At 35.4% G+C, this 24,145-nt stretch overlaps 2 protein-coding genes across 3 annotated transcripts; both read left to right on the forward strand.

Annotated features, from left to right (window-relative positions):
- Nucleotides 1-4: 4 nt before the first annotated feature.
- LOC135691237 (neuralized-like protein 2) lies at nt 5-4,783 on the forward strand. Its single transcript, XM_065209047.2, has 2 exons — nt 5-780; nt 2,922-4,783. The coding sequence occupies exons 1-2, from the start codon at nt 171-173 to the stop codon at nt 3,032-3,034; spliced, it is 723 nt and encodes a 240-aa protein (XP_065065119.1). The 5' UTR covers nt 5-170; the 3' UTR covers nt 3,035-4,783.
- A 138-nt stretch (nt 4,784-4,921) lies between these two features.
- LOC135691233 (sodium-dependent neutral amino acid transporter B(0)AT3) lies at nt 4,922-23,165 on the forward strand. 2 transcript variants are annotated; one of them, XM_065209043.2, is made up of 12 exons: nt 4,922-6,354; nt 10,718-11,066; nt 14,529-14,596; nt 15,384-15,730; nt 16,071-16,349; nt 17,008-17,207; nt 17,560-17,670; nt 18,657-19,076; nt 19,711-19,915; nt 20,450-20,609; nt 21,603-21,765; nt 21,895-23,165. In XM_065209043.2, exons 3-12 carry the CDS (start codon nt 14,580-14,582, stop codon nt 22,156-22,158), a joined length of 2,166 nt encoding a protein of 721 aa, XP_065065115.1. In that variant the 5' UTR covers nt 4,922-6,354; nt 10,718-11,066; nt 14,529-14,579; the 3' UTR covers nt 22,159-23,165. The 2 variants fall into 2 exon arrangements, with proteins under 2 accessions (XP_065065115.1, XP_065065114.1); XM_065209042.2 differs by lacking the exon at nt 10,718-11,066.
- Nucleotides 23,166-24,145: the final 980 nt, after the last annotated feature.

Consider the following 24,145-nt stretch of genomic DNA (forward strand, 5'->3'; position numbering starts at 1 on the left):
TTCAGTCTTGCGGAGGAGCAGTTGAAAGATAGATCTGTTCATTTATTCATTCGAACGACCTTGATATTTATTATTTTTTATCGACAAGAGTTAAAAACTTCACAAAGTCTAAATGTTTAAGGCATTGCGTGTGAAAAATATTCGAAAGAGTGGCTCGCTGGCAGCTAAGCATGGTTGGTTTTGCGTTTCATCGCTCTCACGGGAGCAATATTGAGATCCTTGAAAACAGACGTGTTGCAAGACGGTTTCGCAGTTTTGCAAATGCTATCGCATTTTCTCATCGACCTTTGGCTCCGGGAGAAACTTTTTTATTCGAAATAGAGGAACAAGAGGTTGGATGGGCAGGACATGTTCGGTGTGGGGTGACCGCTCACGATCCAAAAAAGCTGGATTCCTTGCCTCAATATCTGCTGCCTGATTTTGCCCAAATGAATGAGGGAAAAGGCTGTTCATGGGTATTTGCTATCAAACCATCAGAAGATATGCCTTTTGGAGATGATGCTTGTGGTGTCCCTGCTGCTTGTAAGAGTACTGACCCTAAATTTATCAAGAATTCGAAACTTAATTACAGGCTATTACGAGCAGGCGATGATGTTAAGCCTACTGATATAGGCAGCAGGATTGGAATTCATGTCACTTCAAGTGGATCTCTTTACTTTTTTGTAAATGGAACTCAATTTGGACCATTTGCTTCGGAAATCCCCGTGGAATATGGGGAAGTTTTTGCTGTTGTTGACCTTTATGGAATCACAAAACAAATTAGAGTTATTCAGGTTGAAGGTGAGCAACTTTTGTGGATAAATTGAAATTATGTAAAATATGTAAATATCAATTTTTTGAAACAAAGCAACATGTCATATGGTCATTTCAAATGTTTTGAACCTGAATGGTTTGGTGTAATTAAGTTAACACTATTAATAACATTCACATTCCTTGAAATATCACCACAATATGGCTGAAAAGATAAAAGGGTTTCCTTCATGTACCGTTATCAAAGTGTGCAATTATGCTTGAATTATATAAAACTAAATAGTTTTATCCAAGAATCCAAACCTTATGATGTGTGGAACCTGGCAATGGCAATGTCCACAGAGTGATGCAAAATTTGCCAAGCTCAGGAATTTTTTCTGGTAGGTAATACACATGTAAGCAAGTCAATGGGTAGGGTGTAGCTAGCAACAAGAGAGGGTGGACGCCCTGAGTACTTGGTGATGCATCAGCAAAATGGTCCACAAAATCCTTAGTTTGTCTGTAAAATCATCAATCAGTAGGTGAAATAGCACCTAAGTTTTCTTTTATCTGGTAAAATTGATGACCCTCCATCCCCCTTGTCTTGAATGTTAAGTGAAGCAAATGTTGATGAGTTATCATATTGATTAGCTTTCTTGTGAACCATATGAGTAAAAAAATACCAATGGAAATTATTTACACAAATGCACCCATAAATGTTCATGCTAAGAAAAACATTGATAAAAAAATATGGACTTATAAATGGCCAGTTTTGGCAATCCTGCATGCCAACCACAAGTAACAAGTTGACAACAGAAGAGCCATCCAAGTGAAGATTTTTTCATGCTGCAGAATGCTGACTAAAAATAAGATGGTTGTAATTTCCTGATAGAATATTACTTCATTAATTTGATATAAAAATCACCTAATTGACACCCTGGTATTTGACGCCCCCTCCTTAAATTTTTTTTATAGAATTGATCAACAAAATTTAATAAAATAAATAGTCCTAATCCCATATGTACTTAATTTTCCTGTATTGAGAAAATAGCACATTTTTGGTCATTTCTTATAGAATTAATTAGCAGTGCAGACAAAATCATGTCAGTACATTATGAAATTTTTGTAACTTCAATGAGACTTTCTTCATTATTCTTTCTGAAACCAAAATTTTTTTTAACCTTTATTTGCAAAGATAAATAGATTAAAAGCCATAGTTACCAAGTCTTGTGAATCGGCCATGAGACTCATAGATTTCAAAGCCCTTTCACATTCTTTCTTTTTAAATAGGATTGCTTGTTAGCAGTTAGGCACTTGTTTTTTAAACCTAAAATCCTTTAAGTTAGAAAAATCAGGGAAGCTTTATGTAAAATATTTCCATCTAGGGATACCTTTTTCCGATAACAGATACCTAAATTCTCATTTAACATACTTCAAAAAGTTGGCAACTATGAAAAGCTGAATAATCTCAATTGACAACATTTTGTAAATTATGTTTTTGCAGTTCATGTGTTTGTATTATTGCTTTTATTTTTGGATTATTTCTGTCTGCTGTTGTTGTTTTTATTGTGATGGCCATTATAGTTAGTAGTATAAACTATTTAAAACTGGTTGTGTAGTTGTGAGGTTTTAGGGAGAATGGCACAAAAGTTCAACACAACCAGCACTATTTTCTCTTCAGAAATACAAAATCTATACCATACAAGTATTGAAGAATAAACATTACTTCTGTTTTACGGACTTGAAGTCATCAACATTAAGACCCTCAAACTACTAATGCCCTACTAAAAAAAAGATATCTTTATATGACTTTCACAAATTTCATTCTTAATGAAACCTTTAATGAGACATATCTTGAAAATCACATCAATTTAGTTGTAGAATAAGCTTGATGTCTAGAATTATGGTAATTTTTAAGAAACAAATGCCACTATTCATTTGAGATATTAGTGTAATGCTCCACTGTTTAAAACTGAAATTGAGTTCCGTTGGAAAATATATTAAGGTGAAGCACAATGTAGTTTCATAGGAAATTGATATTGACTTTTGACTCCTGTACTATCCAGTGCCATAATTTCCATATTTTGAAAACTGCTAGAGACGAATTTAACCTAGATTTTCATTATTAGTTCTGATGAATGTAACAAGTGTTGGCTTGTTTTTTAAAAATAAATTTTTTGATTTTTTTGCAGTCCCCACATTAGAAGAATTTTCCAGTGCTGTTATCAAAGAGCATATGACAGAGGAAGAGATAAAAAAATTGGATATTCCTGGGAGAATTCTTGAGAAATTGCAGTCTTACTAACATGTGTCTGGGGGTGAACCTCACTCTCTAACCCAAAATATCTTTGGATGCTTCTTTCTAATGCTCCTTTTAAAATGTTAAAGCAAAAAGTTGTAATAATTGTTAGACACATTATCACCACCAAACTCGTAAGTTTGATGAAATTTAGCAAATTTACCATATATTATTAATGCAGCTTATTAACCAGTGAACCAGTTTTAGAAAAAAGAACTAGACATTATAATACATAGTTGAGTATTTAATTTTTGAAACTGGAAGTAGGCATCAAACACTAGGAGTATGTCATCAACTTTTCAATTTTGATACCACTTGCCAGCTTGTGCCAAATAAATTCAATTGTTTGAATTGGCATTTGCATGGCAATAAATTTTCTGTACAAAGTAACTATATCAAACCATTGATATTCAAATATAGTTTGCTGAACGAATGAAGAAGTTTAAAATGTCATCAAATTAAAGTTAAGACATTTACACAAGCCACATTCTTAACTGTTCAACACAAGAAGAACTTCATATAGCAATAATTTTTGTTGTTAAATGACATTTAGTTCTAAGATGGCTTGACAATTATATCTCACATGAGAATATTCTAAGTTGAGCTTTTTTCAATGACATCAACATTTTCGTCAATGATTCAAGCCCATTCCTTCAAAGTTCCAGAAAAAGAAATGTTTTTTCGTCATTGATGTCACCAACCCTGTTTTTCACAGTTCCTGGACAGAAAAACTCTTTGCGCCAGACAAAAGTTCCACTTTCAAAGCAGTCAACAATTGCAGCTGCAATACCTCAATAACTTTTCTAGGTATTCCAATAAGAAATAGCTTTCTATCTTCAGCAACTTCTTGCAAGTTTTTTTTAAAACTCATAGTTGATGTTTCAAAAACCTACAAAATTTTTACAGTTGTTGTTTTTGGGCTACTTCCAGTCTTCAAAGTATGAATAATACCTTTTTAGAATTTTGTGGAAATATGTGTTGTTTAGTTTTTAGTGATTAAAAGCCTTGCAAAGTTCATTTCGTAAAAATTTGAATTTTTTTATGACCTATACTTCAATACTTTTTGAAAACACAGGTTCTTTTGGAATTTAGTAAGCTGTGAAACAATTGACATTATTTATAAAACTTGTTAAACTTGTGTTTAGGTTACAATAGACATTAAAACTATTTTCTTACATATAATGATTAATGTCATTCTTTGTTCAATACATGATAATTTGTTCAGACTGTTGGCTTGTAGTAATGATCACGGTCGATGCTTTAAATGTTAAGATTACAAGATGACAAAAAGTGAACAGGGCATTATTTGAATTGAAATAGTTTCATTCCATATCCTTAAGACTAACGAGTTGTTATTTCTAAAGGTTAAATGTTAGGAAAAGAACATATTTTCGTAAAATGCAGCCTTAAAATACAGCTAAATTGGCATCCTATGCGACCTAGGAATGAATAAAAAATGAACGTAAGGCCTTAATTGAAAAGGTCATGGTGAGCTTTGGAAACACTTTTAGAATGAAGTTACAGTAGTTTCTTCTTAACATTATGCAGTTAGGTCAGAGAGACCTTGTGTATATTCGTATTTACATCCGTTTTCTCCTTACTGGCTGTTTCCACTATTAGATTTTCTGCTTAGATATGTTGACGCCATTCCCTAAATGGACTGTAGTGTAATTTTACTAATTTATGCTTTTCCTTTTGTCCGTTCGTATATAATCAAATAGAGTCTTTACATAATCTGCCAGTTATTGATCTCGATTGGAGTATATTTCTGTCCGTTTCCTATCATTTCAGGACAACTCGCGGCAGTGAATTTTTCAGGAAGTTTCAGTCCTATTGTAATAGCACCACATTACGTATTTACGGCAAATTTGCAGGGTTTGAATTTTTATCCGTTAGACAATTTTGTGAATATTGAGGCTAAAAATTGCTAAAACTTACGATAACTTGTTTGCAAAAAAGTACGATGCATAGGCATGGCTCCTTAAGATCTAAGCAGAATATCTATTAAGGTAACATGGTTAATCTATAGAGAACTGTGTGAAAGAAAATGTATAAACGTTTTCAACTGCTCAGATAATCTTTTACAATCCTCATAATTATTATTGATTCACAAGAAAAGTCATTCACAAGAAAAGTCATTCACAAGAAAAGCCATTCACAAGAAAAGTCATTCACAAGAAAAGTCATTCACAAAAAAACATCCGTGCAGAGCCAGATTCGGAAGATTGTCTGAGACAAGGCCCTTCAGAGCATCACAAGACCTTTGTCAAGCAGTTATCCCATATGGTAAGAAACCTTTTGCTTACAATTGGTACGCAAATTTTACCCAAAGGACGGACATTAATTGGCGCTTATTCCTGTTTTTCCCGAGTGTATATGATGAGTGAAGGAATCTCGCACATCCCTTCGATGTACTTACTGTTTGATGGACGAAGCCCCCCAATAAATGTCAAACTGTGTTGTATTTCCATAATACAATGGGCAGCCCTCTTCCCCCTAATATAGATTCCATTCCGACGGCACTGCTTGGAGATATTCACTGGACATAATTGCTGGAGATGATGAAATGGGTTTAATTTCTATATGATACCAGTTCCTCTTTGTCGGCCTGTTAAATACTGATTGCAAAGAGCGATAAAGCTTGACAGCTCTATTATTTGCCTAAAATCGATATTTCATTTTCCACTGCTTATTTTCAGCTGTTTACTATGTTGATCGTTACATTCGAACTGACAGGCAGAATGTAAAGAAAACCAAGGCAGGCGCCATTTGTGCTGCTTTATTTGGACTCGTACCAGTCTCTCGTTGAAACGGGCAGCTGAACTGCACACTTGAAGCCGTACTTAACAGGAATGGTTAATAATGCATGGGCGCAATTCTGCGCTTGTAGATAGAATAATGTGAAAAGACTTATAATGAATAGTTTTACCAAGGTAGCCACTGACTTGGATATACCACCTGTTCGTAGCGGTTGCTACCTGCTTATTTCTCATGCAAATAATGTTGGTGCGATCTGATAACGAAAATATTTAAAAGACACAATTCCAAAGTCGCTCAAAATTAGCTGGCTGAAAACAAACTCAGGGAAAATCACATGAACTTATGTAGACCTTGTTGACCCGCAGAATGTTTTTGAATGAAAGAGCTTTTGGACATATAGAAGGTTTATAGTTCACGCGTTAATGACGAAGTTGATGAAGTTGAGAATATCAGCCCAAAGTGAAGAGGCAAACAGCAATTAAATCGTGCCTATCGCAGCGATACAGAAAGTCAGGAGTTGGCAGCAAATTTTATTGTTTTTTGAAATGCGTTCGGCATTATTTGAGGTAAGTGAAATGAATGTAGGTGCAAATATACTGCCAGTCTAAATTTTAATCTTCTTTGTAGATGATCCGAATAGCACACAGTTGATGTTTTTCTCAAGTCGCTACAAATCCTTGCTCTAAAGATCAGGATGCCATAAATAACGAAATAGGAATGATTTTTGTGTCAAGTTAAGTTTCTGCTTGTTTCTCCCAAAGATTGCACCATCAAAATTGTTTGTTTTGATGGTATTCCCATATTTTAAAATTGAAATAATGTGTTAAGATACAAAGCGTTGATATATGCAAAAGTACTACACACATTTCTTCCTTAGAAAGAGGCTAGTCGGTTTGATTTTTGTCACAACATAGCATCTTAGAACGCAAACTAGCTTAAATGGGACAAATTGAATATATTTGGGAATATTTTATGATATATACCTCCACAGTGAAACAGGTCCTTTTAATGGAATCTTCTAGAAAGCTGCTGCAATTTTCTGCAAATTGAACTTGCAATAGTTCTGCTTCCCTGTGGTTTACTTTAAGCAGATGTTGTCAAACGTTCTGAAGACAATTTCATCTGTTGATGCTTTCGTCTTTCTTCAGGAATTTTGATTAATTGTTCTAAATTCAAGGGTTCTTAATTCATTTAGACAAAAAAATTTTAATGGTTTTCACTTGGCCTTTACATTCAGAGATATCCTCAGTATACCTTTAACTATGCTACCTCATTAGAATTTAACGGCTTTCGTGAATTAAATTACACGATTCTCCGTCAACAGAAGCTGCAAGTGAATGAAAGTAAAGCTTAATCTCGTTTGAGCATCTAAACGTCTGACCTCCGTTGGCTAAGTACTATATAAGCTTCTTTTTGCGACTGAATACTCATCCGATACTCGCTCTATAAAAGATTCAAGCTTTGATGAAAAGTAAATTCATCTCTGGAATTCTTATGATGCAAAGAATAACCTTTCTTTGCAATGAAACAAGAAAATAGACTCCAGATGTTATTGGAGATGTTCTGCTATTAGTGTTTTTCTTATTTTTTCAATGCAATGATTGAAAAAAGCTCAGTGAAAGCGTTGACTGAACATAACTGAATTAAGTAGACCAGTAATTAAAACTTTAGCTGTACAAAGCATTAGACACAACTCCTATTCGCATTTCCAAAGAGCTCTTCGAATGACATATCAATCTTGAAATGATGAATACCTATAATGTGTTTGGTTGCTTGAGTGCTTTTGAAGATAATCAAGCCATTGCAGCTTAGAATCGATAGATCCATGTCAATATTTACAATAGTTTGCTAATAGTTTATAGATGCACAATGCTATCTGTTCCACATTTCTACCGATTAAACAAACATGGCGACACATTTCGACTTTTGTGATGCTGCTGCACGAGTTGCGAGGTTTTCGCTAAGTCAGTTCCATCATTGTTTTTATTTTTTAATTGGCTTATTCTCGAATTAGCCACGAATGTTCCACCCAGAGAATATTTTATGAAAGGTAGAAAAAAGGTCATCGATTTTTGCTGCAAATGTGCATATGATGCAACATTCTGAATGCCAAAAGACCTTGGAATAAATGCTTGTTCATTTTCCCAATAAAAACGTTGCATATATTCTTTGAAATATTTTCTTATGCTTGATAAATTCTTGTAACATTTTATGCTTGGCACATGAATGTTTCTTAAATGAGGATTCATAATGATGGCCTCATTCATGAGGCTGGACAAATATTTGGTGATGAACTTTGGGGTTTAAAATCCAAAGCAGATAAAGGCTAGAGTTTGGAAGGCAGTCTATTTAATATGGTATTTTCGCAAAAATCCTTTGATTTGCTATTTGATTGAATTAGATTTAAACTTCTCTGTCTCTAGTCTTGTTATCTTATTTATTGCCAAAGCCACTTGATTTATAGTATTATGTCATTTAAACTATTTCAAGAAAAATTTCCATTTAATCAGAAACTCTCTGACTGGAAATGTGCTGACCCACAGAAACTTATGATTTTGATCGTAAGAAAATTGAAAGGCCTTATAAACATACTGACCAGGGTCGGTGTGATCGCCTCTTTATCCCCGATTTTTCCCTTTTTGATTTAACAATGGCTCATCTACTCTGCTGATTTCGTTAGGAAAAGGCTGTGAGAAATTGTCATCTAGTTTAATTCGTTTAATAGTAGATCTTCGGAAATCATTTGCAAAGCAGGTCAGAGCAGACCAGAAAACCATTACCGCGCAATGATTTTGCACTATGACTTTTCTAAGAAACTGACGATGGAAAAAGTAATTAAATTTAAATCATATTTTAGAAATGGCTCAATTTTTCTATGTCCCGGGTGTGTAATTTACAGGCTTTTTTAGTCTTTTTAGTCTTTCTACCACAACTTTGGTCAACGCAGTCAACGATCTCTAAGCAAGACTCTATTTTTGTTGGCCCTTTTTTCCAGTGCTTTGGTAGTTTGAAAAATAACCATCTGTCATTCTTAAGAATCACATGCCTTTCTTTATAATTATAGCAATGTCCTAGAAAAGTTATTAACATTTTCACTGTCAATCTTAGCCATGACGAAGTTCAAAGATAAAGAAAACGAAGCAAAAATCGAATTTAATGTTTATAGAGATGGGTCTGTAGTCCGCGCTTCTCTTTAACAATGCCTCCTTCCACTATGTGATGAAACCAATGGAACATCGTATCGTATTTCTTTCTTTTATCTCTTGTTCTGTTGCTTGCTGTTTATAATACTGAGATATTGATACAGGAAATGCATAATTCATCACGGCATACTGCATATTGATGCAATTGTATGAATGTGAAAGGAAGACCATTTGGTTCTTAGTTTTTGATTGAATCCATCTCCAACTCTTACTATAATTCTTCTCTGTTGTAATAGTGTCTTTGAATATCTTTACATTTCTTCCGATCAGTGCTGCCTACATTTTAGCTATTTTAGACAAAAAATAAAGATATCAAGACCTTGATTCCTTTTTGGTTTGTCATGACTCTACCTAACATATTTTGTACTAAACGACATATTACTGCTTGATATCATCGTAAGGTCACAGATTAAGCAAATACAATTACACAACTTTTTACAAAATATCTAATTTTTTGCTGAGCCTCCATATTTTTAATTTTTTAATTTGAGCCTTCTTTTAAATTGTTCTTACGCAACACAACACAGGGGCGGATACAGAATAAAAGATTGTGGTAAACATGATTGCCTTATTTCAATGTCTGAAGACTAAAACTAAATTCTGAAAACCTGACGGTCTTCCGTGTGACCTGTGCGACACCCTGAATCCGCCCCTGACACAAAATGTAACTGAGTCGCATTATATGGCTCCGAGGCCGGATGCGTCTATTTCAATCAAGTAGCGTGAAACTCGCATTTGTCTTGAACAAGCAAAATATTTGATTCTGACAAGGCTTGAGCTTTGCATTATTCTTAAATTTCAGAAATTTTCAGCCTTAACATTCCTATATTCTTATATAAAGTGTGTTTTCAAAGCCTTTTCTAAATTTTGTGCCACAAAAAAATTGTTTGCAAAAACGATTAATTAATATTGTCCGATATCGTAATTGCAAGAAACTATAACTATTCTTGATAAGACATATCAACAGAGAACTCTTTTTCAAAATGAAGGTAACTTAATTGTTATGCATGCTAAAAGTACATATCCATAAAGTCTTCAGCAGGCCTGCTTGTGATCTTCACATTCGACGAAATGTTACTTGAATAGGAACCCATTTGTTCAACAGTAATTCATATGGCAAACAATTCTAATGCAACAACACTGGCAAACAACAATATACTTTATTTGATAATTAAGAAGTTTCAAGCAAACCTGTAGAAACCAAGTCAGTTTTACATTGAAAAGACGTAGCATCTGCTCCTATGATTGCAAGAGCGAAACTTTTCCTGCTCTTTAAAAATAAATGTAAATTAGGGAAATGAAAGGACCCGGCAATGGGCCCAAGCGTCACTGAATGTTTAGCTTGTAAGTTGTTTATAAATGTCAGAATCGTGTATTTATTCCTGGGCTTTAAGCGGGCCATTAGTGGTTACTGTATACTGTGGATGGTACACGAAACACCAGTCACATCAATAGGCAATAAATCATTTATTCTGTAATTGCCATTCGATAGAATTGTGGTAAGGCCGAAACATCCAATCAGGAGCCCCACTGGTCAGTCTTAAGCTGTTATAGATGTAGGACTTTGTCGACCTCGCAGTCAAAGGTTTTTTCAATCTACTTTTCTTTGTGATGTTGTTAAGCATTGAAATCAATCTATTGAAAGCTTTAATAATTTAAAAAAGTCATTATGGAACATTATAGAAAACATAAACAAAGTTTACAAGCTATCTCAAACACAATCTAGATCCACCTGCTATGCCAACGTTTGAAAGAAAATAACAGTCATTGGTGAGTAGGATACAGTTGAAACATCGGCAGCTCGCAAAGAGACGGCAAAGAGACGGCAAAGAGACGGCAAAGAGACGGCAAAGAGAACACACACGTATTAGCACATGAATAAACCTAAACATCGTTAGCGGAGAAGACTTGGCAATCGAATGCGCAATGCTAGCGAGTTGACATTACATCGAATTGCCTTGTTAGAACTAAGTATTTTTGAATTGATTTCTGGCTGCGTTGATATCGACAGAAGAAAAATCCAACAAAGGCTTTGAGTTGAAAGGAGGCTCTTCAAGGAATCACTTTGAAGACGTGTATGTATCAAGTATGCTTGATATTATTCAGATTTTATAGATTTTTTGGAAGTAAATGACAAACACAATGAAATCCCTTTTTCACAAGCACCTTCTGCAACCCGTTAGTCGCAACTCAGAAAAATGGCCTCGGTACAAAAGCTAGATAGCACTATGCAGCACAGCAAAGCAGCTGGTCTTGAATTCAAAACTGTTTACAGAACTTTCCGACCAGGAATTTGGCAACAATTTCTCTTATAAAAAGAGTTCTTTTATATCAAAATTTCTTCTTCGTTCTTACTTCAATAGTAATTGCAAATGATATTGTTGAGAGGCTGTGGCTGTGTATGCTTGAATTATGAAGAATAAATATCAAGAACTTCTTGTTTCTTGCTAATTTAATTCAGAACTGAAGAGGCTTCTTAACCTAAAGATGTAATTCAAAAAGTCAGCTGTCATTCCAGATCGACTGTCAACATTCGATTGTTGTCGCTTTCACCTGATGAAACTAGAAAGCGTATGTTGAAGATATTTATAAATACGTCGAGCGAATCCCCTTGATTGACATAAATACTCATCCATGGAAAGAGAGAGTGAAGACTAAATCTTTCATGGACAGTATGACGTTTTTATACACAATTTGATCATTACCCTAAATGATTATAGCAAGATTTTAAAACATCGAAGAACTTTGCATTGGGGAATGCAACATTTGTTCTGTTACAACTTTTAAATGAAATCATGAATCCGATGAGGATAAAACGTATGCTTAGATATGCTAAAATATTCATAACACGATGTATGAATAATAAAGCTGTGTGAAAGTACCAACTGACTCTTGCATAATTTACAGATTCCGTAGTAAAAATGACAGCCTTCCTGGGGACCAATGCAGAGTAACAACCCCTTTTTTATCATGAATGAATGATACATTTTTCTTCTTATCAACAGCTAAGAAGGCAATGATGATACATTGCTAGCGTGGTCAAAATATCCAATTTGATCCAAAATATTAAAAAGAGCTGATGCGGTAAAATAGATATATCATGAATATTTCTAATTTGATATCTTGAAAACATTCAAATTATGCTGCATGGCGATGGTATAAGGGTTATCCAAATCTAGAACATTTCTTCTGTACTGTCACAAAATGCAACCGTCGACGGACAAATATGATGGGAGTTTGGGATCAATTATTGCTTTTCTTCAAATCAGCATCAATTGTTTAAGAAATCGCTTATATTTAAAACAACAAGAAAGAACAAGTTTTTTGGGGCCAAAAGAGATAACTAACCTTCTGCCTTTGCTACCAGTATGGCGAAATGGCGCGAAAAGACTGAAGCGTGACGCATACGCCTAGTCCCGACACTCCTAAGGATATAAAAGACCTGGTAATGCTCAAAATTGTATTATTTCTGTAAAAGAGTAAATGCAAAGGAGAAACAAGACTTTTGGCTACTTGAAAAAAATTAAGATTTATTATAGACAATGAACATAGCTGCAGCTCTATTGTACTTTAACATTATGTGAACCCCCGGTTGTTTTTGACTACCGGATTTGACTCACTGAAACCTTGTCATCTCAAAAATTTTCTTTATCATACTTCATTCAACAGAAACTATTCTTTTTGCCTAAGTGCAGTGTTTTGGTTTAAGAGATCCTAAAGATATAGAAGAAGGATATAGAAGAAGGATATGGAAGAAGGACATAGAAGAAGGATTATAAAGATGAATTGAGAACATGCTGCAACATGAATTCAACATCAAAGTAGAAAAAGCGAAAACAATGTCAAAGTGAACCTGTTGTGGCTGACAGTTGGTTCCAAACAATGTTATTGTGCTCACGTAGCCGACTTTAATTTACGCGCTCTAGGTTCACCTAATAGAACCACAAGTTGGCCGTTTTCAAGCGCAATTCTGTGCTTCCAGCGGATAATTAGGTATTTTATTAAAAGACAGCGAATCTGAAACTAAAGCCCAGCTTAATTAAAACTGAAGATGGACGATTTTGAAAGGAATGAAAAAAGATTAAAGTAATAAGCATAGTTGAGGATTTGAAAGAAATTCAAAACAACAGTTCTTTTCTTAGTTGGACCAAAGAGTAATAAAGTTTCCAATTTGAAAAACAATGAAATAAGATTGTGTAACATCTTTCTATAGAAATTCGAATCCCTAAATTACATGATACAGTAGCACAAAAATCTACAGGCTGTATTGCCATCGTTACTGTAATAGGCAGAGACAAAAGACCCTGCCGCGTTCAGTATGATCAAGACTAGCGATAATTGGTTTCATTTGAGTTTTTTTAGAATCTCAGCCAATATGGTAGACCATAATTGATATGTATACTTCACGGGAGTCTTTAAAATGAGCATATACACATGTATACACATGGACTCATGTAAATATATCTCGGTTTTGAATTACAGCTTCACTTCTTCTTAAGAAATGCGATTTGAAGAGGGTTGACAACAGAACAACCGAACTTTTAAGTATTCAACCTGGCTACATTTCTTTGCCTCGTTTGCTAAAGTTGATAATCTCTTACCTCGCTGACCTTAATGCTTTTAATGCCAGGGTTAAATTTTCTGAGTTTATATATATAATTATATACTTCACTCCTTTGTCGCTCCGCATGAATACACATTGACAGTAGCAAAGAAGTATACGGATTCGCTCGAAATATCCAATGCATGATATTTAAAGAATTATACATTTCATGTCTCAAGACAATGTGATATCATGGGCAGTACAATAAGCAATTTCACAGGTGGTCAAAAGCCATTTATTTTGAACATCATCCAATTGTCTGGTCATTAAAAGAATTATAGCAATATTCTTCAAAGAGCATATCTGTCCACGTGAAGCATTCAACGTGCAACATTCAACGTGCAACACTCAACGTGCAACATTCAACGTGCAACATTCAACGTGAAACAATCAACGTGCAACATTCAATGTGAAACAGTCAACGTGCAACAGTCAACGTGAACCTATTTGGAGACTATCATTTATCAGCTTAAATGGTACAAGGCAAATAATATTTTCAAGCAAAAATTCTTTCTTGTACCTGATTTCACTTTCCAGATCTTTCATGATCTCAGAATCATTGTGGCCTTGTTCAGTACTTGTCTAGGAAAGATTTTCACTTCGTGTCGAGTTACCGAGTGGAAAAGATAGCGAAAATTTGGCAAGTGAAAACTTGTAACTAACGTATAGAAACATGAACTCCGGCATACAGTACCACTCTGAATCGCAAGATCCCAAGAATCGGAAGACAGCCTACATTTTCACGGGTTTTTCTGAAGGGCCCACACTTCTTAATTTCCATGGGCAACTCTTATTCCACCGTTTGGCTCATTCAAAAGTAACAAAGATATAAAGTTGATGCATTGCACGTTAAAATAACGTTATTCATTACGTAATGTTTAGGTTGAGCTTCTATCTATTTGTTGAATGTAACATAATGGCTTTTTCCTCCTAGATTTTGAAATAACGCAAACTATCAGATAGTATTATAGAGAAGACAGAGGACATGAGTCAACACAGAGGGTACGTTTTTGATATTAAATAATTCTCCTGCAATAATGATTCTGCGTCATACAATCAAAAGTATTTTCAGCATTATTAAGTCGGTCATATGAGACACTAGGCCCTGCTGATTGTCTAAAAATACTGTATCTATGAAATCAGAAATATATCGAAGCATTCTTTTCAATAAGATAAAAGGCACTAGAGAAAGGTATGCAATAGTAAGTGCACAAGTTCACAGATTATCACAAAATAAAAAGACTGGGTATACGAACTATAAAGGATGCTTTAGAAAACAATACAAAACGGTTTTATAGAACAGATGGTATATATTCGCATGACTTAATTAGCATTATGAGTTAAGACACAGTATGCAATGACGATTTCATATGAATGCGATTTGGTGTGAAGGACATGGAAGCCTTGGGTGGCTTATCCACTTTTCACGCTGAATTTAATCATCAGAAACGCTTAATGCATTTACTGGCTCCCTCTCCATTGACACATGATGTTGATACAAATTCTTCTCTGCCCTTACTTACAATGCGAAGATAGTCTGAGTTTGAGAACGTAGCAAATATATAAACAGCTTCACGACTGACAATAATTCAAACACATTTTAAGGATGGCTTATTCTAAAGGTTTTTATAGTAGCTTTGTTGTCTCTTCTCATCTATAGTAGCTTTAGATTAGTGGCAAAGCAAGACGTTCTGGATTGTATCAGATAAGTTTGAAGTTTAATATATAAACACAGCACTGCTAAGTTTGCAAACGGCGATAAAGAATTACAGCTGACCTTGTTTTGCAGGACTGATTTTGAACTGACGGAGCCATACCAACAAAACGATGTTGAGTTTGAGTACCAATCTGTTCCTTTTGATCTCCAAAGCACAGATATACCTCCAAACTCGACTAGCACCTCAGCTGGTACGAACACAACCGACTGCAATTTTTCATCTGACGGTGAAGGGTCGGCGAACGGTCAACATGACGCCATGTACGATCAATCACCAATTAACGAGTGCCACAGTGCGACCAGTTATGCAAGACCGCGATGGACTGGAAGGGCGGATTTTCTATTGACTTTAATAGGCTATACAATTGGACTAGGAAATGTCTGGAAGTTTCCTTCATTGTGTCAGCAGAATGGTGGAGGTAAAGTATCGAAAGTCTTAAACAATTTTTCGACATATGTAGCAAGAATGTTTTACACTAAGCGATATTTTGCTTTTGGGTGCATTACGAAGTTTGAAAGTTTTATTCTAGTAAATGATTACATTTTGAATCAACAATAAAATAAGGGGAGGTTCACAGAACTTATTTGCTTGTAAGGAACAACATGTCATCGAAGCTGGCAGTATTGGATCAACTAATGACAAATTATATATCAGCATCAACATATTTCTTTGGCAAGTTGTCCGCCATCATTACTTAGATTGGCTGAATAAATTTCAGCAAGATTTAAGCAATGATGACAGTTTTATTTCGTTTTCAGCCTCGTTTTTGATCCCCTACTTCATAATGCTCATAGCAGAAGGGATTCCATTGTACTACATGGAATTGTGCATTGGACAGCGCCTGCGCAAAGGCTCTACTGGAGTGTGGCATGCGATTTCTCCTTACCTCGATGGTGTTGGGGTTGCCTCGGCAATTGTTTGTTTTCTAGTCTGCTTGTATTACAACGTGATTCTTGCTTGGTGCCTCATATACTTTGTCAATTCTTTCAAAGACCCGTTGCCCTGGTCGCAGTGCCCCAATCAAACAGTACGCAGAGGTACGTTTCACTAATAACTAGACACCATTGTTAACCAAGTGCCTGTTTATTCGCAAGAGCACTTCGAAATACAGCCATACCTAGTAGTTTCCTAATGGCAGCCTGATTCAAAATATTGCTATTAGTATCCTGACTGTTCTTGAACCTGCAGGCGAGGGTGAATCTGGTGAATGGTAGTGTTTCGGTCAAAAGTGGTGGTGGGTCCGCCAAATGTGAAAACTGCAGAGCCACTGACTGTATAAGAAGGTCATTAAAACAAAGTATATTTAGCAACCGCATCCATGTGACGCCCTATTTTGGCTTTTTAAGGATATTTTGGATGATTTAGTTCCAAGGCCGGAGAAAGGTTAACGCTATCTGAGCTTTAGTGTAAACTTATTTTAGCATAGAACTTTGTATATGGCATATTTCCCTACAAATCATCATTCCTTGGTCTCGAAAATAATTTAATCAAATACCTTTTCAGATTCTCTGAAATGATCTGCACTGGTTATTTTTGTGTTGCCCCCTTTATCCATTAATTATCTCACTGATATTTCCACCTAACATGACTCGCTAGCTAAACATCAATGTTGAACTAAGCACCTTGCAAAATGATAAAAGTATGGACAAAGGATGAAATTTTGTACATGTGATAAAATTATGGGCCTTTTTGCAGGAAATGAAACTCTCCAAGAAGTGGTGGAAGAATGTGAAAAAAGCAGTCCAACACTGTATTTTTGGTATCGATCCACACTCGACATCTCGAGTTCAATCGATGACGCAGGCAAAATGAACTGGACTGTTAGTTTGAGTCTGTTAGCTGTGTGGTTTTTGTGTTGGTTTTGCATGATTCGCGGCATAAAGTCAACTGGAAAGGTATTACAAAATTTAATCAAAAACAGTGTGTTATCATTATCATTCGAAACCAAAAATAAAAATTTGGATTCTAACTAGATTTATAAGTTTTGTTTTTTAGCATTAAGGGTTTTCAGGCTTGAAAAATATCAAACTGTTCAACCGATGTCCAAGTAGTTCACCAAAGAAAGTCCTTCTTAACCTCTAAATGCAATTTAAATTAATAATATTTTTAAAAAAAATTTATCTCGCAGCTACTCAGCAAAATAAGATCTTGTTAAAAATTGCATGTTATTGAAAATTCCTGCTCTAGATCATGTTCTATCGTAGCAGTTTTCTAGCACAGTCATCTACTTCATTTCTTTTTATCCAGGTTGTCTACGTCACTGCAATTTTGCCGTTGTTTATTTTGGCAATAATGTTCTTCCGAGGAGTTCATTTAAAAGGATTTCAAGAGGGTCTCACTCTACTCTTCATCCCAGAAGTAAGAATTTATCCTTAACCTTCAACATTCAATATTACATATTGAATTGGTATTATATTAGATAATAAATTAAACTTCATATCACCATTTCTTGCAAAAAGGCTAGCCAAAAAATTGAAAGAGCCTTCATAATATCACAGTTTTGGTACTGTTCTCGAATTAGGATGAATCGTGACAGAAACACGAATAGAAAGATTAAACGCATACATAATAAGGCTCTACAATAATGTATAGGAGTAATCTTCAGATTTCGATACTTTAGTGCATAAGAACGCTTCAGTACCTATATAGTACAGAGCCTGCAATTCCTATTGGCAGAAAAGAACTAAGCTACAAAAAAATCAAACGAAAGCATATGGCATAGAAACAGTCTCATTTTATGGTATAAATTATGGAATACCATACCCCACGCATAGAAAAGCTCTCGAACTATAAATTAATTCAAAAGAAAGATAAAGGAAATGGACAGACGCACATGCAATCGAAGGATTTTAGAAGTTATGTAGCAACTGTTGGTTTTATTGATTAATAACTGTAATCTTTTATATCACCAAACAAACAAAAAATTGTATAGAATTATCTTTATTTTGTCATTCTATAGCTTTATTTAAATCAAGTAGGCTTAAATTGGCTTTTAGCTTTTGCTGTTATACATTTTTCCTACCTTCTGTGAATAAATTCATAATAATAGTAATCATAAAAATAATTGGAAGCTAAAACGCGCGTCTGTTTATCTTCAATGTTTAAGATTTGTAAATGGCAATATTTTCACAAAGTTTTAAAGCTAGTAATCGCTTATTGACACAAGAAATGTTTCAGTACTACGTTCATGAGTAGATATAGAATTGTGAAAATAGCAGAAAAGGTCATTGTGTGATTATGAGAAATAAATATGATAATGTCGAGAGACGCTAATTTAGGATATTAAGTACGTTTATACAATTTGATTTGCCACCAGATTTAACTGATTGCTACATTTATTACAGTTTTCGAGGTTACAAGAGCCTGAGGTATGGCTTTCGGCAGCCTCCCAGACATTCTACTCCCTCGGGGTGGCCTATGGTTCTCTAATCTGCTTTGCAAGTTACAATTCATTGAAGAACGACACAACCAGAGACGCCATACTCATCTGCGTCATCGACGCCGGAGTGAGCATCTACGCAAGCGTCGTCATATTTTGTTTCATTGGGTATCGAGCGCAAATCAAAGTCGATGAATGCCTAGCGGGACAAAAACAGACGTTGCAGTTGCTTTTGAACGAGTCAAACTACCGTTTCGGGACTTCTTACACCTACGAAAATTACGAGTTTGCAGAGATGGACACTAGTTGGGTAGACGTCAACATGACAAGGCTCCTTAACGTAACTATAGCTAACTGTGATAAAAAGAAGTTTCTTAAAACGAAGGTCAGTATCCATAGCTAATTCTTTTGACATTCACTAATTCATAAATTCCTAATAACCAACAATTCATACAGTCAACAACCTGTACTTATTAACCTTAACTGTTTTGCCTTGTTATGTATGCAAATAAACCTTAAACATCAAAATGCCAAATACATTGCTAAGGTTTCAAAAATATACCTAGAAGGAGAAAAAAGGGAAGACAGAAAATTTTAAGCATATAGAAAAATAGACGACATCCGATAAAGGAAAAATGTTAGCAAAAGTCTTTCTTTGCTGCTCTTCATCATCCTTTTTTGTTCTTTATTGTTGTTTAGATCAAGACTTTTTCCTTTTTATTCTTTCTTAAGTTGTTCTCGGAATTTTTTACGTCTTAAAACGTCCCTATGGTATCTATCATGTTTTGAAAATAATTCGACGTATTTTGGTAAACAGACTCTGCAAGGAATTGTTGTATCAACGCTTATGAGCAACTTCAACAGCCGCATTGCTGCCTAGATACTTTAGCTCTTAGTTACATTGTTTGCCGAGAACAATGTTATTAGCATGCACCTCTTCCTAAACTGTCCCTTATTGTTGGCCGACTCAGTATTCTCTATCATCTGACTTCTTCAACATTTTTATGTTTCTATTTCAGACCTCACCAGCACTTACTGGCTTGGCATTCATCACATTTACTGAGGCCATAAATACAATGCCGAATGCTCAAATCTGGTCCATACTGTTCTTTTTAATGCTAATAACACTGGGCATTGACACTCAGTTTGGAATGCTTGAAGGCGTCGTCACTCCTATTTTGGATGCTAAGTGGTTTCCAAATTTGCGAATCGAAGTTCTAACTGGTGCGTCTTCTTGATTCCTTCCTCGTGCCAACCAAACATAATACAAATAATTTTAATCTTTTTCTTCTGATGTGATTTTCAATTTCAATTCGCAAAACTTACGAGTTGAATATTATCATATAATATGAGTTGTTAACAGCAATAGCAGCTGTCAGCCGATTCGGCACCAGTCCACTTTAACGCTGCCTTCCTTTAATAGTCGATCTATTTCTCTGAAGCTGCATTTTTTCTGGGTGACTTTAAAAGCTTTCCAGAAAATGCATTGTTTTAATCTAAAGGGAAATAAAATTAACCTTTCATAAAAGTATCCGAGCGCGGGGCAAAACAGAGAAATTTCGCAACATACTTTTGGTGTCTGACATAACGTACTTTCCAGTATAGCGCAAAGTTTCCAAGTTTTCATGCCAATCTCTGGCAAAAAGGAAGTTGAATCTCCGGTCAAGTGAAGTAGAAGTTGCCATATGCAAAAGCGTAACATTAAAATGATTCATTTTCTTCTTTTGAAGTTTCTAAATGCAGTTTTTATCATTTCAGGTATCATATGCTTGATTTTGTATATTCTCGGATTTAGTATGGTGCAGAATTCTGGTAATTATTGGCTGCAACTGATCGACAATCACTGCAGTGGAATACCATTGCTAGTTATTGCCCTGGTAGAATGCCTCTCGTTGTCGTATATTTACGGAATGGCAAGGTTTGTCCCCAGTTTCATTTTCTTTTTCAAGCAGAAGAGAGGTGCTATTAGCCATTTTTCTCTTTCTAACTATAAGAGCATTTCATAAAAAGGCTTGTTCTCTGTTTAGTAATGATGGTGGCCGATTGATGATAAAGATAGATGATTTTTGGTGATTTGTTTGATTGATAGGAATTGATTAAAGACGATTGTTTGATGATGGTAATGACTGATAGATAATGAATGAAAGATATGATTAATTGTTGATCATTGCTGAGGATGACGATAGTTGATGATGGGAAATTTATCCAGACAAAGACGAAAGATTGGTCACCGTAATCACTGATGACAGTGGTGTTGATGCGAAAGCCGAGTAAGGATTACATAAAAGCAGCGGGTCAACAAACGATTAACCTTTCTTACCGCAATTAGTTGTCAATTCATAGGGAAAAAATGTTTCTTTCAAAAACACAAGCAAGAATGCTATTGCTAGCTGCCTTGAGGTTATAAACCTTAAGCTTTCTTCTTAGCTTCTACAGAGACGTGGTTTTTTTGTCCCAAATGTTTGCAAACAATCAAATGTTTTCAAATCGTTATCCAAAAACATTTGTGATCGGCAACATTTTCTACTAAAACAATTTTCCTCCATCTCAATCTGCCAAAATTGATAATTATGTTTGAATGTTTTTATCATCGTCTTGCTCTAATGTAAAAATCGAGGAGCTAGTACCGAGTCATGTGGGAGGTGTGTGTCAATTGAATTTCGTAGATGGCACGGGAACTAAGGTGGCTCATCAAGCGGAGCCTCTTATGCAAGACGTCCCTCAAACCATACTGACATGTCTTTGTCTCAGTGACCATTTCTCAATCTGTAGCGATTACACCGAATCACATTTCCCTCTTTCCCTCAAATAAGAAAATTCTAATCAGGTTTGCTTGTTTTAAACGACTTACAACAAACTTTCAACAGCGATGTGGTTGCAAAATGAAAACGTAATTTTTGTGTTATTGAAGGTTTTGCGATGACATTGAGTACATGACTAACAAGAGGCCTCGAGTAATCTGGATGTGGTGCTGGAAGGTCATTTCACCCTTGACCATTATAATCGTGCTTCTGTTCAGCATCTTGTCGCTGTCAAAACATAAACCTACCTATGAAGTTTGGGACAAAAACGAGGTGAGCTTCTTACCTAAAATGTCCCATTTCTTTCAAAAGTTGACCCAGTTGACTATTTTTGCCTATTTAAATCAGTTTTGTAGTGAAAGAACCAAACTTCGTGTGACTGACTCTCTTGCTTCTTCACAGGGAGTCATGAAGCACAAGCCATACCCACCGTGGGCCGTTTTCATTGGTGCCATGTTGACGCTGGTTTCAATTGCATTCATACCGTTACTTGCATTGTTACGCTATTTCAAACTTTTGCCAATTGACACGCGGAAAATGACACTTTTGTGCCCAGCAAAAAGAACTTACAAAAGACAGCGTGGAGGCCTCAAGGTTTACTTTGCTACATCTAGAGAAAGTTATACGGAAAGGAGTCAGCCAATTTCCAATGGACGTTATGTATAACAGACAGTGGGAATATATTCAGCTTCCAAAGCAGCCAACAGAGATCTTCAATTAAAATTAATTGTCTCTGTTCACATTTGGAAGCTTGACCATAAAGAAGATATAAAAAAGGAGCTTGACCACAGAAAATAGCAATTTCTCAACACTTCATATGGAGCGTGGGGCAAAGATGTTACAAGATCTCTAATGGCGGTAGGGAATGGCCGCACACTTGGTTGGCAGTTAACTAATATCAAGGGACAAAAACAAAATTAAAAGCTATTTGCTTGAAATTAATAAAATCGTCAGGGTTATGGGAAGCTTTTCCAAGGCTCAACACCAAACAACTACAGTCCATCCTTCTATGACAGGTGCATTCGTAATACACCGGCATATCTAAAACTTCTACCAATTACACACCTTGCTAATTCCCTTTTATATCCGTTGCATTACCCCCACTCAAACTCGGGGCACTATACCAAATGCAGGTATTACCCCAATGTCATCTATAAATAAAAACCAGCTAATACTAAAATAATTTGTGCTATGAGACTGCTAAACCTATCGAAAATCACGTTTTTCAATCATTCTATTGTTTGTTGGGCAGACCCTTGGGAGTAAATATGCCAGGAGAGACACTTTCATATAAAACATGCTGCCACGAAACAAACGAGCCAAATTGGTACCCAGACCCCTAGCTTACAATCGCAAGTTTGCAACCTGCGTACATCCTCGATTATGTCCCTGCCTTCCTTATTAAAATCACAAGGACAGTTGAGGCTGATTCCTTAATACTTCGGCCAAATTCAAAAGAAATTGGCCTCAAACATCGAGGAGCACCTGGGCAAATAGGTATATTATGTGGATTAAATATGTCGAAAACTGAACATTTATTTTGCATTTAGTGAGATTAAATCTCGTAGTTGCATTAGACCTTTAAGGTCCATTATTGTTTTTAATATTTTGTTTTTTCCTAAAGAATACAGTTGATCAATTATTTGTTATTTGGTTAAAAAAGAGAATTGGCTTAGCGAAAACTTATCTCTTCTTTTTACATTGGTGTACACTGTACTGTAGTGAAGACTTAAAACAATGGATCGGGGACATAAACATGTCTACAAATTTGAATTAAATAATTGTATTTTTTGCAGCAGTGGCACAATGCAAATCATTTTGACAGTCATATCCCCAAGCTATAGCCAAGGTTGGTCAGTTTCTATAAAGGGACAACTCTCTGAAAAGACGCATTTATCCTGTAACGGATAACTTATATCTTTCTATAGACAATGCAATAAGAATTTTTTGTTCAAAAGCCAACTGCAAATGCCTTCTTCTGCCTTTACGCAAGAGAAATCCGACTGGCCGCCCAGTTTTCTTTAACAACTGACGAATCTGAAACTGAGGTAAATGAATCCCACTGCCCTCTTTATCGAGCGAATAAAACAGGCATTACAATATCAGAATAAAACAGGCATTACCAAATTGGCCCCCTCCCTGAAAACCTTCAAAGAACAACTATAGTCGGGGACAACTTTTATTTCATCTTTACGTTCACTTTTTATAGCCTTAGTATTATTAGATATTGTAAATTAGGTTTGATTGGTAAATTTCTTTTGTTACTAGTATTTTAACATAGTTTTTAGCTCTTATTTTATTCTTTTAAACAGGTCAGGTTGAAAAACATATGTATGAACCTTTAACCTGTATAAATATTATAAAATGAAAAAAAATAAAATGAAAAATGATCAACATATGAACAGGGCCGTCGCTAAGCACTGTCACTTGGGGGGAGGGGGTACCATTTACCAATTTTCCGACAAAATAGGGCGTGGTCTAAGATATATCAATTTCTAGGTGTGGCATTTTGATGCAATTGATTTTGTTTATCAAAGGGTATGTACCGTTAGTCAATCATCGCTTCGATTTTCGAGTAACTGAGGGTAATTTCTTTGATTTCATAGAAGTCAGGTTCTGAGCAATGAGATACCCTTGTTAATTCAAATAGTTC

This window comes from Rhopilema esculentum, chromosome 4 (genome assembly GCF_057945365.1).
Source record: "Rhopilema esculentum isolate cy_ngs chromosome 4, ASM5794536v1, whole genome shotgun sequence".
NCBI lineage: Eukaryota > Metazoa > Cnidaria > Scyphozoa > Rhizostomeae > Rhizostomatidae > Rhopilema > Rhopilema esculentum.